Source organism: Coloeus monedula (genome assembly GCF_965178545.1).
Source record: "Coloeus monedula genome assembly, chromosome: 9".
NCBI classification, from domain to species: domain Eukaryota; kingdom Metazoa; phylum Chordata; class Aves; order Passeriformes; family Corvidae; genus Coloeus; species Coloeus monedula.
This window is the reverse complement of record NC_138789.1, coordinates 15,304,099-15,318,291: the sequence shown is the minus strand read 5'-3', so window position 1 is coordinate 15,318,291 and position 14,193 is coordinate 15,304,099. Positions and strand designations below refer to the sequence as shown.

Sequence of the window (14,193 nt, the reverse complement as noted above, 5' to 3'; positions counted from 1 at the left end):
AATTCCCACACTTAGGCAACCTGTCAAGCCTCCCCATCATTGCTACTCAATAAGGTCCCTGGCATAATTAAAGGCATTAGCTTTAAAAGTCATATTCCCACCAATTAATGAATAAATAAGTAATAGTATCTTAGTCTTCTAATAACTTTTAATTGCATACAGGTCATTAACATGGATGCCTCTAAAAAACATATTCCAAAGGTGTGTACACTATTGTAATCAGACAATCAACAGCTATATATATATATCCAAAAGTCTATAAACACTTCTCATTGCATTTCACTTGAAAGATTACAATATATCTAAAAATGTTGAAAAGCATAACTAAACCATCCCCATTTTCCTAATCATAATTTCTTCATATTTTCCCCCCAAAGAAATTATTAAAGTTCTATAAAAAGCAGTATTTCACATGAGAGAGTAACAGCTCAATAGTCACTTCTTGCGACTATTCTAAAGTACGTTTCTTTTTTACACTGAAATGCATTAAACAGACATGATAAACTAATTCTAGAACATTGCATTTAAGTTGTGATTTCAGTCTAACAGTGAATCTCATCTTTACACTCCAATAGGAGACACAGGTATTTCTAGAGCTTCAGTGGAAGAGGTGTAAAACCAACATACTGACCTTATGAAACCTGGTTAAGTAGCTGCAGTATGCTGTAGTTCTAGTAAGTCATATTTCATACACCTGACATTCCCAAGATTCCAGACAATACACTCGGATACCACTTACTTAAAACAATATGAGGATATTCACATCAACACTAGTAGTGCACAGTTCATTCAGCAAGTGAAGATGCTAAAATGCTTTCCCCTGTATCCCCAAAGAGAAGATAGTGAGCACTTTAAGTGTCTTAAGGGAAGTAACTTCAGTCTCACAGCAAGAGTCTGAAGTCTTGCACGTTTTACTACCTAAAACCCTGAGTGCATAAAAATACAGTACTATACAGGGCTACTAAAAATTATTTTCCTGCTCCATATGCACATAAACCCACACTTTTTAATCAAGTTCTGTAGTTCCAAAATCAGGGACAATGCTCTTCTACAATGCTCTCTACAGCGAGCAGTAAATATTAGCATACTCGGAAAAAAACAAACACAGGTACACAGAAGAAACATTAACATGAAAGAAACTGACTTAAATTATACACTAGGTAAAGGCATTATGAATCAATTCTCAAATTTGAGTAGCCAGAGTGACACAACTTGCAATGACTAGATTCTTAGCATTAAGAGCTATCAGAGGTTGTATGTCTGGTTTTTTGTTAGTATTTCTTTTTTGGTGGAAAGGTTTTGGGTCGGTTTGTGGGGTTTTTTTTGAGTTTTCTGCTTGGTGTGTTTCATTGTGGGTATATTGTTTAGTTTTTTTAATTAACTCGTAACTTACATCTACCCAGGGTTATGAATCTCATCTATCAGTAGAACAGAGCAAAATTTGATTTAATTAAATTTGTGTCATTTTAGGAATGCAAATCACAATGAACAGGTGTTTACAAAGACAGCACAGAGACCATGTCATGTAATGATGAGGAAAAATAAACACAAGTGAGTGAAAAAGATGAGATGATGTGCTGCTAGGCTCCTTACCCATTGCTGCTGTTGCTGGAGCTCCCTGATGGTATTCTCAGCTTGCTCCAGTTTAGTATTGGCCTCATCACTCTGCTGTTTGATGGTGGCCAGCTCCCGTTTTATGAGGTAGTTTTCCTCAGCCTCCTGGGCCCTTGTCACTTGTCCCTTAGGACATAATTTTTTTTTTAAGCACTTATGACAAATCCAAGGAAAACTGCCTTTATGATGCGTAGCTGCTCATTTCATCAGATTGGTTTTGCAAACAGCACAGAGTACAATTGGTAGAAATTTTAGGACAAGGTAGTACTAAACAGCTGCTTTTGTAATAAAGTACTAAGTTCAGCAACCATTTAGCAAGCACAGTTTTGTATTTGCATTCAATAAAATTCCTTTCATGCATTATCACTCAGTTGTACATGCACAGATTGAAGGTCACGCTATTCAATTTCATTGTTAATACAGTGTCATAGAATCCATTTGCCACAGGAATTTGGACAAAAAATTACAACAGGTTAGGAAAATTACTATAACGTGCAGATATTGGGTTTATATATTTTTAGTAAACAAAATTAAACAAGTTTCTAGCAAGATATATTAGCTCTGTATTTATTCCAAATCAGCAAAGCAAGGATAGATTACAGCATGCAAATACGCATGCATTAAAGCAGTTGGGGTTTTTTATGAGTAGGAAGAGAGTCATACAGTAAAAGACTAAAAGACTATACCTGTATCAATCTATCTGCCAAGGAAGCACTTTCCTACAAAGGAAAAATTCAGATAGGAATGAGGAAAAAGGAAACCAAAAAACAAGGGGCTGATCATAGTGACAAAAAAGACCAAGAGCTGATAGAAAGAAAATGCCCAAATTCTACCCATTTTCTGTGCAAGCTCTTTTTGCAAAATTAACAACTCTTCATATCAATGAAGGCAAATCAGCCTGAAAGTCTCAGGAAGCAGCCTTTTCTGCAATAGATTTAACACAGTCCATCTTTCATACAAAAAGGTTTCAGATTACTGTAACACTTAAAATTCACCTACAGGAGACTGGGTGTTTCTATCTGAATGGCTTGCTTCCCTAAATTAACAAAAGTTACTGAAGCCTTATCTGATATGATCTAATAGATAGATCCAAGACACGATCTACAGTCCCCTTACAACATGAAACAAAGGTATAATTTGAGCACAGAGGGAACTCCACTAAGCACTGAGGCACTCATGCAGAACTACAGCTTCCACTAAGATGAAGCAGGGAAGTTAAATGGTGCAAACTGACAGACAAGCAGGAAATGTCAACTATGACAGCTAATGTTTTATTTTACTGAATTCTTGCAGTAACTCATTGAGCAGTTCATAGATTCTCTTCCTTGCCAAACTTTTGCAAGAAAAATTTTCATTTTTATACACTGACAAGCACTACAGGCCTGCAGTTGCATTTAATTAATTTCTACTTTATCACCTCTGAAACCACTCAGTTTTTTGAACATTCTACAACAAACGCATCTATTCATAGACCTTCTTTGCCCTTGAAACTTTTATTAAAATTCAAGTTCAAACTAGTAGATAAGAGCTATTACTTAGAAGTTAAGGTACACTAAGGAAATCACAACTAAATTAGATGAGTTTGAATGATGGAAAAATATTTTAAAAATTAAGTTTCCAACAGAACTTAATGTATTTTTCACATTTTATGATCTGTTTTTCAAATGTTGCAATGATAATGATCTTCAGAAATTCTTATTAATAGATAATATTTTCCCATTTTGAAATGTTTTCGTTCCAGTCAGACTGGGATAATCTGAAGGTGAATTCCAAAATTCTAAGTACAGAATTTGCAAAAGCACTAGCATCTAGCAGTTCATCATGGACTTCATAATTAAAAAAAAGAAAATATTTCAAACCTCTACGAGTTAAGTATAAAACAAGGATATTAACTATTATATATTTGCCAAGGGTATTGAAATGATTCACTACAGCTTCAAGCTTCCCAAAGAGAGCCTGCTCTTTTCCAGTCATTTATAAACCTCCAATAATAGAAACAAAAACGTTCACAGAATTGTATTTTTGGTCACAAATTTCACAATGTGTCCTTATTATGCGTCTTTTCCAAACTAAATTCTGAAATCAGTTATTTAGAATTTGACATAGACTGCTTTTCGAGAAATTGCAATGGGGTTTAACATCTGAAGTGTAACATCTTTCAATTATGTCACTCTCAATTGAAACATTACCATTTTCTTCCCTGTGAAACATGAACAACTGTTTGTGACTCACAAGAGCATTCAATTCCATTTGTTGGAAGATGGTCCCTGTTTGTGCTTAAGATGGACAGGAATGTTCTCACTGCTGAGCAGAGCAGTTCAGATGCAATCTGCCACAGGAAGTGTGATACCAGGATACAGGAGAGGCCATTGGAGAACAGTGCCTTCATGTTGGCAATGTATCCACAGCAGTCCCCATGCATACTTTTGACGTTTCAGTCAGTTACAAAAAAACCTAACAAAACTCTACTAACGAGACTAAATATACGAGAAATAAATCTTTAGATATTCTCCCCACCATGTCCCCAAAATTGCCACGAAACCTCAAAACTACATAGAACAAATGAATGGCAGTGTTCCTGTTCTGAATGTGAAGGCTGCAACATCTCTCTGGTCATTGGTAGGTCTGTCATTTTGCTCCTACATAAAAACACCAAGCAACTTCAGATTTTCAAAACTCAGCATTCTCTCACAATGACCTCTTTTCCAACCAAGCAGTCCACTATTTCATGGAGTCTTCTGGACTTTGAACATATGCTTCTAATTCAGAAAGAAAACAGTACAACACAAGTTGGGTATCTCAAAATGTTTGATTTTATAATCACTAAGAAGCAGACAACGTTACATATTTAAAGCATTGACCTTAATTGCTTGGTGATGGCCATGTTATTTGGCTAAGCACTGTTAGTAAACACCAGAGATTATCAGGAAAACAGTAAACTATAATTCTGAGATTCCCATTTCATAGAATGAAATTGCCATCAATTAAAGTCTAAATTAACACAGATTAAATCTAGTCCCCAGCATACTTACTTTTTCTAGTGTTTCAATGCGCTGTTTGAGTAGTCTATTTTCAGTTCGTAACCTCTGGAAGGTAAACAGTTCACAAATCCATTTCTCAAGTTATGAACTGAAAGTCTGATAAAGCCAACTAACATTTTTATTTCATCACATCCATGAAAATCAATATAAATACAAAAATAATTAGTGACCTTCTTAACATCCTTTCATATGATGTACTAGCTCAAAATACAAGTTTAAACAGCTTGATATAGCAAAAATGAGAACACATCTCATGTTATGCAAAAGCATCTGTGTTGCATTAGCTGAATGCAGTATGTCTGCAGGTGAACCACAGGGCTTAACCCCACACCAGACTTGACAGCCTCCCTTTCATAAACAGAGCCAAAGTCTTTGTGGTTAAGGCACATGAAGTGCACTCCCTGCATTAGGACATTAGGCTAATGAGGCAGCTACAAGGTTTCCTTCCTTTTCCTCACAAGAATTTACGTTAATCTGTAAGGTTATACTGAGAATTACCTCAAACGTCTCAGAAGCAAGAAAGAATTGTTCTGAACTCTGTACTTTACCAGTGAATTTCCTGTATATTTTAGCGGTCAGCATTCAGATAGAAGAGATCCATACCCCTCAGAACAGGGCATCAGGTATCAGTTCAGTGAACACTTTATTCTGCCAGGCTAAAAGGCAAACTCAAAATATGCTTTTCTATCTCCCCTAAAGTAGCCTCTTCTGCTAAGCAGCTCTGGTAAGTCAGAAATTATTTACGTAAGTCCCAAAGTACGGCCTAGAAACAGACAGCTTTGCATTGACTGGTTAGGGTTTTTTTGGTAGGTTTTTTTTTGGGGTTGGCTTGGTGGTTTTTATTTTGGGGAGGTTTTTGTTGCCTTCTTTTTTTTTTGGGGGGGGGGGGGGGGGGGGGGAGAGGGGGTGGTGGCAAGAACCAGGAAAGGATTTGATATGAGTTAGTATATTAGAATCTAAAGTTACAGCTGTCTTTCATATGGTTTTATTTTGTCCTGTTCTGCAAATAGCTGTCATTTGAGCCCTGCAAATCTTCTGATTTCAGCTGCTGTTACAGCAGGTATTCAGGCTGCTAAATGCCTCACTGCCTAGTACAATAAAACTGCCTGAAAAGACTCCTAATACCTTTGTGCTCACAGGTGCATTTCACAGTCATTTTTCTGAAGAACTGATGCCTTAAAAACTGATATTGAAAGGCAAAATGACTACCAGTGGACAGGAAGAAGGAAGACTTTACCTAACTCCCTCAACAAGGCTTTATACAATGCACTTGCACATCATTTCTCCCACTGTCTTTTCTAACAGAACTGGCTAAAAACACAAGGAAGAAAATCCAGATTAAACATGTTGTGAAAAAAAAAGTGAAATAGGAAAAAAGGTATCAAAAGCCTATTTATGTCACAAAAGCAAAAAGATGCAATGATTAAGTACATACAGGAAGTAGGTCAGTTAGTAAAAGGGAAAAATTAACTGCACTGGCAGGTTGGCTTTTTTTCCCCCCACAGTTTGTATTAACTGCAAAAGCACTAAAAGAAAAAGTGACTGCAGACAGAAGAAACTACAATTTAGGTTCAATGCATAAGAAAAAAAAAAAAAATCAAGATCTTAAAATCAAAGACAAACCACTCAAGTGCACTCTGACAAAGTCTATCCTAACATGTGTCATACAAACCTCCTGTGTGGAGCACCTACATCTAAACCAGCATATTTGGAACCTCTGACAAATGAGAGCATCTGTTACTAAGCTTTTGTCAGCAGGAAATAATAAAAATGTAAGTGCAGTGGGTCTCCAAATATTTTTTTTTTTAAATGTCCACCAGAAGTCTCAATAATTTCACTGTAGGTGTCCTTTATGAAAAGACATCCAAAACATAAATGCTGAAAGAAAATAATTTGGGGACCTTAATTATGTCCTACTACATGCAGAGATCAACCATGTAACCCCCCCATCTAGGAATTAAACTTATTAATGAATAAATTTGTTGAGGATTCCTTACTTTAATTTCAACTTGTTCTTCCATTTCTTTTGTCTTTATTGTAGTGTATTCCTTTTCTAGCCTAAAAATTAGAAATAGTAAATTATGATCAGAAACATTGAGGATAATTTACTTGTTGGTGTAATACCTAACAACAGCAGAACAGAGACACAGATCATTGATATTTTCTCTGAAATGCACTCCTATAAATGCTTAGAGTGGGTACTAAATTTAAACACAGATTTCAGTAGATACGAACAGACTGAACCAGCACTCTGAAGTGCAGGAGCTTGCTTGAATACTTTACAGTGGCAGCAATTTGGAGCTACTCTGTACTAACCCCTTTATGTAATACAATCATCAGTTCAATAGACTCAGCCAAAAGAAATCAGAGCTTGGAAAGCCTGGAGAAAAAGATGCAAAGAAATCTGAGAAAAATACCTTAAATATGAAACAATTTTGGCCTCTCCCCAGAAAACCAAAGTTGTCCCAATGAAAAACATGGCAAGAAAAACCCACAAGCTGAGATAACAATGCCTCTACAGAAGGCAGACCAGGAAGTTCAGACTTGGAATGGTAGGATATTCAACTACATACACTTGTACTGGTTTGCAAAGAAAATATTTTTTCCTGAAAGCTTTGTTGTTACTTCTTTTTTAGAGAAGACTTCTCACTCTACTGACCATAGGCTGCTGACAGAAAAAAAAGAAAAAGATCGACAAATTCAGCTTGGAAGACCCTGTGCACAACCTGCAGTGCAACAGTGAACGTACGATACGTTACAGCCAATGGGTGACCCACCAGACTTAACCCTGGCAAATCACAGTATTTGCAGCTTGGCTAATCAAACCAACATTTACCAAAGGCAGAAGAGACATACAACTAACCTTAACAACAACAACAGTAGTGGTATTCTGTGGTATTCTCAAGATTTCAAACCCCGAATAAAAGTTATTTTACTGTTGTCAATGGTATTACGAAGTTTTATCAATTTATATTTTAAACAGCACTTTTGACCATAAATGCACTCCTTAGCACCGTGAATACTGAATACTTCTCCAGTTCCTGAGAACTAAAATCTTTAGCATTTAGGCCAGATCATAAAAGTTTTACCTCCTTTCCCTGCTTCACCCTGAAGAAATCCAAAATAATCTCCCCTCCCTCCAAAAAACCACCCCCTACCCAGCCTTCCTATTCAGTTCCTTTTTACTGAAGTGCTGTAATTCCCCGTAACTTGCAGTTTTCTTCAAAAGCTTTTTTAGTTATTTTTGTAAATGAGACATAGCTTTATTATATTTAAGAAAAATAGCAAATACTACTTAAGAAGAATTTTTTTGCAGAGAGAACTTCAGTTTTAATTGTTTATGTAGTAAAAACCCCCCAAAAAATTTAAAGATGGAAAATTCAAAGCAAAACATTGAATAAATAACAAGTCTTAAGGGTAAACAAGCAGTAACTCAGCAACAGTATAATCTATTTTCTCAAAATGTTATACCTACTTTTTCATCTTTTTTGCATTGTATTTGACTTGGTAAGACGCTTGGATTAATTTGTCTGGACCACTGTCAAACTGGTGTGGAATGACCTTTTGAAAGTGCTAAAAGCAATCAGAGCACAAGATTACATATAATTAACAGCTGCAAGGAAATATACACACATTACACATTTCAGATATCTCTTAAAATTATTATAACCATAGCTTACCTGTAACATTCCTTCCATGTCAAGTTGCAGTAATTCTGCCTGGTTCATCTGAAGTAATGCTAAACCTACTCGAAATACTATCTCTAAACCCTGAAAACAGAAGTTAAAAAATATCCAACAATTATTTGTGGCATTGTCAACAGTACAGAATTATTCTACTATTTACTAACATTGGAAATCTCACCCAAGTAAACACAAGTAAAAGGGCTACCGAAAAAAAATCTCTCAACAAATTGCTTCTGGGTTTCTTTTTTTTTTTCCAAGGACAAGCAGCCTGGCTATTTGTCCTGATGCCAGACATGCCCCTCAGAGAAGTTAGTGATGAGGTAAAATCTTGAGTGACAGGAATTCTCTAGGTTAGCTCTATCAAACCTTCTAAGTATATCTAGTAGAAAAATCCCAAGTACTTCTCAACAAAGCACGGTACAATGCAGTTAAACTATTGAAAAAGATAAAAGGGAATGTCTCACTATATACCCTATCTTGGACATTCCTGAGGGCAAGCTGAAAGGATCCACCTTGGACATACTGCTTTCTAAAAGATGACTGCAGAGCAAGCTTAAGCTATGGTTTGTTACTAGTTATAATTATGCAAAGCTCTAAACCTAAACACAACATAGGTGTCTTTGTGATAATGACGCTGAATAATTCCCTAAATTTCTTTGGCACTGATCATCATCTGGACAATAAAAGTTACTAACACTCCTTCTTCTTGGCTTGCGTATCCCTAAGGAACTTTAACCTTGGCCCAAAAGCAGCATTAGTTTCCACTGTAAACTCACCACAATACTGAGAAATGGATGTCCCTGCTGCATGCAATGCTAATACACTGCATTCAGAAAGAACAGATTTGGGAACACTTCGACAGGCTTAGAGCACAAAGCCACACACAATATCAACATTCAATGACTTAGTTGCTCTTCCTTGACAAAATGCACACACCTTCCCTTAAAATAATCTGATCAGTGTAAGAAATAAAAAGCAAGACTATGAGATTTGTCCATCATGATGGGATTTATACCACTACCTAAATAACTGCTTTCAACAGCTACTCTTGAAATATAACATATGAGTATTTAGTAGTTACCTCAGACATAAAGATATCAAATATTCTTGTTGCGATTGGTAGTGGAAAAGTTGTAAGGAATATAGTTAAAAACCATGAGGATGCATACATAGAAGTGTGAAAACTCTGAGACTGAAAGTGCACATAAAGCTCTGGAAGATGTTCCTGGAAAAGAAGAGGAATAAAAAGCACAAGTATGTTAAGGTTCTGCTTGTAGTTTTACTGCAGACATGTTTTTGACAAATTTTGAATACAAGAAAATAATTGATACTTAGCACAGTTAGCAGCTGTCTGTACTAGCAACTGGACTAGGAAAGATACGACTCATCATTACCAAGAACCATGCAACAGAAGTCCCAAGACAGAATGTCCTATAGAATATCTACCCTAGAATGCAGATTACAAAAACTCTTCCTGATCCTAAAGGGAAGTCAAGCTTGTAAGTCCCAGAGTAATATCTAGAATGGGCTACTAAAAAGAGCTGACAAAATCTAAGGCTATGTGATATCTCACCCCTGATCATCATGCTAAAAACTGGATCACAAAACAGAAACCTATTTTTCTCCATCAGCCTGATCAGGAAGAACCTGCATTCCAAATCTGTAAACAATTAACATTCTATATATGAGGGTATCTCCTAATTTTCATCTTTTAAGATACTATAAATTAACTATGAAGACTTTGACTTTCAGAGTCTTCAAACAGAATTAAACATTCAAATGCTTAAACTGCAGCAAATCCCATGCTTTGGTATTTAAAACCAGTTACTGTCTGCCAAAGGTTAAAAAAAAATTGCTCACAGAACCACATGCATTTACTTCTAAAGTTCTGGAACTAGCTATTGTCAAGAGTACAGCCTGTTAGCCAACTGACATGCCTGCTCTTGAGCTGTAATTCCCACGTTCCTTATTAATAGTTACTGAAGAGCAAGTTTGATAGATTTTGTATGTACCTGTATCATGCATTCAAACTGGTACATACAAAGGCCCAGTTCAGCCATGCTTGGTTTGAAGAGTTCTCGTAGTCTGTAATCTTGCATTAATTTAACAAACACACAGAATGCCTCTTCTTCTGGCATCTATATTAAAAATAAAAAAGCACATTAAAAACTCTGGACAAATATAACGATATATCAGAGTAAATGCCTGGGAGGATTTAGGGTTGGGGTTTTTTGTGTGCGTGCATGTGCACGCAGTGGAGTTTTTTTGGTTGTTGGTTGGTTTGTTTTGAAGTTTTTGTTTTGTTTAAGGGATTTACAGCCAATTACTCCAATGAACTTTTGTATATGCTAAATTCTAGCAAATAATTTCTAAACTGAAATGGAGGTCTGCAAGTTTCTTATCATATACCCTACTTTGTCATAAACCAAAAACCAGTAATACAACAGCAGCTTTAAGATAATCAAATCAACTGTGAAGTTCCATTTGAACTCTGAGGAGATTCCATGTAATAGAACAGAAATTAGAAGTTCATTTATTTTTGAAATATCACTCAACAAAATAGCTTGCAAGCCTGTAATCCTACCTTAGCTCTGAGAAATAAATATATTCTCCCACTCCAAACACAGTATCTTGGCAAATAGAATGACACAAAGTAAATCTCATTTCATTTGCAGAGTAAACAGCTGCCCTTGACAACTCCATTGTCACGAAATTATGAAGGAAAACCATTGCAAAAATTCCCGAAAAAGCACCGCAGTATATTATGCAGTCTAGCATGGATTTTAAAGGTTCACATATTTTTTAATATTTTTACCTGCATAAGCAGTAATCCAACTATAAAAGCGCTTCCTTGACAGTACCCAACCTCACGATCCACCAAAGAGTAAGCCTGGGAAATAAAGTTAAAACTCTCAATAATTAAAACCTCATTATCAATAAAAAGTAATCATAGCTCATCCTGCTATCTTGTAATAACTTACTCTTCCTCTCCCCAAATCCAACAAGACATCCTATCCAGAAGTTTTAGTCAGACATTCTAGTTTCTACCTGCTGCTGCAAACTCTGCTCTCTGATCACCTACAAAGCTAAAACTAAGGCATACCTACCAAAAATACAGGCAGTTTTCAATTACAGGAATGTGCCAAAAGATAAGAGACCACTGGCATACAAATCTCACAAAGTACTACTTTTATAGGAGACAGACCAGACAATGAAACAAGTTCTGTTCAGAGAAACAGGTGTTGCAGTTTTACTTACAGATGGATAAATTCTGATGATCTCCACACTTGTGGCATCTTTGTTTTAGAGTTACAGAAATTACTATGATTTGGAAACCTGCCAACTTTTCTATTGAAACTATGTTCTAGGGAAAAGTCTGACCTTCAAAGTTTAAGCTCTAGTGAAGACTAAATAATGCAAACAATGTTACATTAGCATTTTCATTTTGTGTTTGGGCACTGGAACAACTGCACACTAGCTTGTAGCTGCCATTTGCTGCTGCCATGTGTACTTCAGAAATACTTGCAAACTGAATACTAGTTCTGTTTGCCAGTGTTCTCTTGGGCAACACTGTAGACTTTAATTCATGGCACACTTCATTCCATTATACTATCAACAGTTAGTATGTTACTTTGTTTTGATGCCAATTTGTTTTTACTTTTTGAGATATAAAAAAACTTACAGGAATGCCTTTGAAACTAAAATGGGATTTTTTAAACCATTCCTATGTCTAAGGTTTAAGAAAGAGTAACTTGAAAAAAACTTAAAACATACAAAATGGGATTTTTTTAAACCATTCCTATGTCTATGGTTTAAGAAAGAGTAACTTGAAAAAACTTACAACAACTTGAAACTGGTGCAAATTCACTATATACAAAGCAATCCAAGCTGGTGCATGTTCTTGCTAATATATTTTCAAGGGCTGAAATACCAACTCACCTTCATTACGTTGAACAAGACCTCCTGCCCAAGACTATCTTTTTCTTTGAAAAAATCATGTTCAGGGTATGTTCTAGCAATGTCCCTTCTTATTAATTTTTCACAAGGAGATGTCATTTTCAAAAGCTCTGAATACTGATCCTTAATTGGCATGCTTTGAGCACTGCATAAAAGTTGCCAAACAATTGCTCTGAAGTGATGAGGTATCCCTTTTCGAACCAGCTCCTAAAGCACAAAAAGACAAATTAATTTCCTGAAAATATTACAAAAAATAAACCTAAAGAAAAAAACCACTTCAAGTTCCTCACAATTTCAGAAAAAAATTTACATCATGGCAAACCTACTCATATAGTTTATAACCTCAATTTTAGTAGGATTAGTAAGCTAACAAAAGTAAGCAGTCTCAGAATCTTTTTTAGTGGCTAAATTAGCTACTGAAAGTAGTCCCTTATCCATGGCAAGTTACATGAAAAACTGAATATTCAAATAATTTTGTACAAGAACTTAACCAGAATTTAATACAATTGTGTCTATATTTCACAAAAGATTACTGAAGATAACACCCTTAGTAATATTTGTAGTAATTGAGATCTAAGAAATCACTGACTAAAAATTACTTCCAAAGTAGGTAAATGACGAAAAGTAGAACTAACTGTAGCACAGCCAACTACAACAAAAAATTTGCAGAGTACAACTATCAGAAGTCATTTAACAAACTTGACAACTTGTGTCTAATTTCTCTGGTGTGCCATTATTTCCAAGTTACCTTCTAAGAAAGTATTTAAATGCAGTTTCAGACACTGGACCAAGAAAACATTGAGTTTACACCTACTAAATTAACTAAATTTACTTTATCTTCTGAAAAAAAATCTGCTAGGCGTTATACAATTCAAACATGCCCAGATGAGTACATCTAAGAACCTGCTGCTTGTCATTTAAGAAATCACAAGGACAAGTAGTCTTGTTGCTTGATCTGAAAACTGAGAAAGAAGCATTATTCAGGAATTTAACAGACTGTCTTGGTGGTACATTCTGCAACTAGAATCACTCTGACCTAGAAGATTGTCTCTTCAAGACTATTTATTTTAATAACTTTTTGTAACTTAAGTACTGTTATCAAGTATTCTGTCTCCTAAAGGCTAATTTCTTTCATTAGTATTTATTCTGAAACCAGAGTAATCTCCTATTCTGCAAAGCTTCCTCTTTTTCCTGTTTGTTCCAGATATTTCTTCTACTTCTCCAGCATTACAATTAATTAATGCAACACTGCTAACTTTCAAAGAGACTCTTGCTCTCAAGTTTTGTTTCTCTTAAGCTTGAACTCTACTATAGGAGCTTTGCTTCACTGCCCTCCATTTTCTAATATCCCTAAGCTCTCAATCCATCCTTCTTCAGAAACATCATACTAATGCCCCTCCAACAGTTTCTCCTGTCTACAACACAACAGTGAGATGTTACTTCCTCAAAGATTCCCAACTCCAAGACAAGAACCCTAAACCATCAGCTTTACACAACTGTCTCTAGCTATCCTTTGTCAACAACACAATGCAACTGCACATCAGTCCCCAAAAGCCTCGAGGGCTGCTAATAAAGCAAGAAACTTTTTGCTAATGCCTCGTTAAGTTACCATGTACCTGCTTGACAGAATAATAGGGTTAACTGCTTCAACTTTCCTAGAAGGAACGGCAGGAAAACATACCTACTGGGCAGCACTAAAATGATGTCATGTGAATTGAACAGCAGGACTTATGTCATCCTTCAAAAGCCCTCCATAAACAGGAAGGAAGTTCTGAAGTGGATTGAGAGATGTAAAGGATGGAACATCATCTTTGGAGAAGGCACAGACACTTACATCTAAAACCTAAAAAGTAACCAGTTTTCTAATAACCTAAGACCAGCTTTGACAGCCAGGA

The 14,193-nt window shown here is 35.8% G+C and overlaps 1 protein-coding gene across 5 annotated transcripts in view; it reads right to left on the bottom strand.

The window, feature by feature from the left end:
* Positions 1–14,193, bottom strand: part of EVI5 (ecotropic viral integration site 5) — a 75,085-nt gene that overhangs the window by 42,307 nt on the left and 18,585 nt on the right. For 4 of the 5 annotated variants that reach the window (XM_082287633.1, XM_082287636.1, XM_082287634.1 and 1 more), the window contains 10 exons: positions 12,281–12,505; positions 11,157–11,231; positions 10,354–10,479; positions 9,423–9,566; positions 8,336–8,425; positions 8,131–8,228; positions 6,653–6,713; positions 4,647–4,700; positions 2,301–2,333; positions 1,594–1,740 (listed from right to left, as the gene is read on the bottom strand). In XM_082287633.1, the coding sequence (XP_082143759.1) occupies positions 1,594–1,740; positions 2,301–2,333; positions 4,647–4,700; positions 6,653–6,713; positions 8,131–8,228; positions 8,336–8,425; positions 9,423–9,566; positions 10,354–10,479; positions 11,157–11,231; positions 12,281–12,505 (1,053 nt within the window). The remainder of the gene's footprint in view (positions 1–1,593; positions 1,741–2,300; positions 2,334–4,646; positions 4,701–6,652; positions 6,714–8,130; positions 8,229–8,335; positions 8,426–9,422; positions 9,567–10,353; positions 10,480–11,156; positions 11,232–12,280; positions 12,506–14,193) is intronic. The other variant, XM_082287637.1, reaches the window with a different exon arrangement.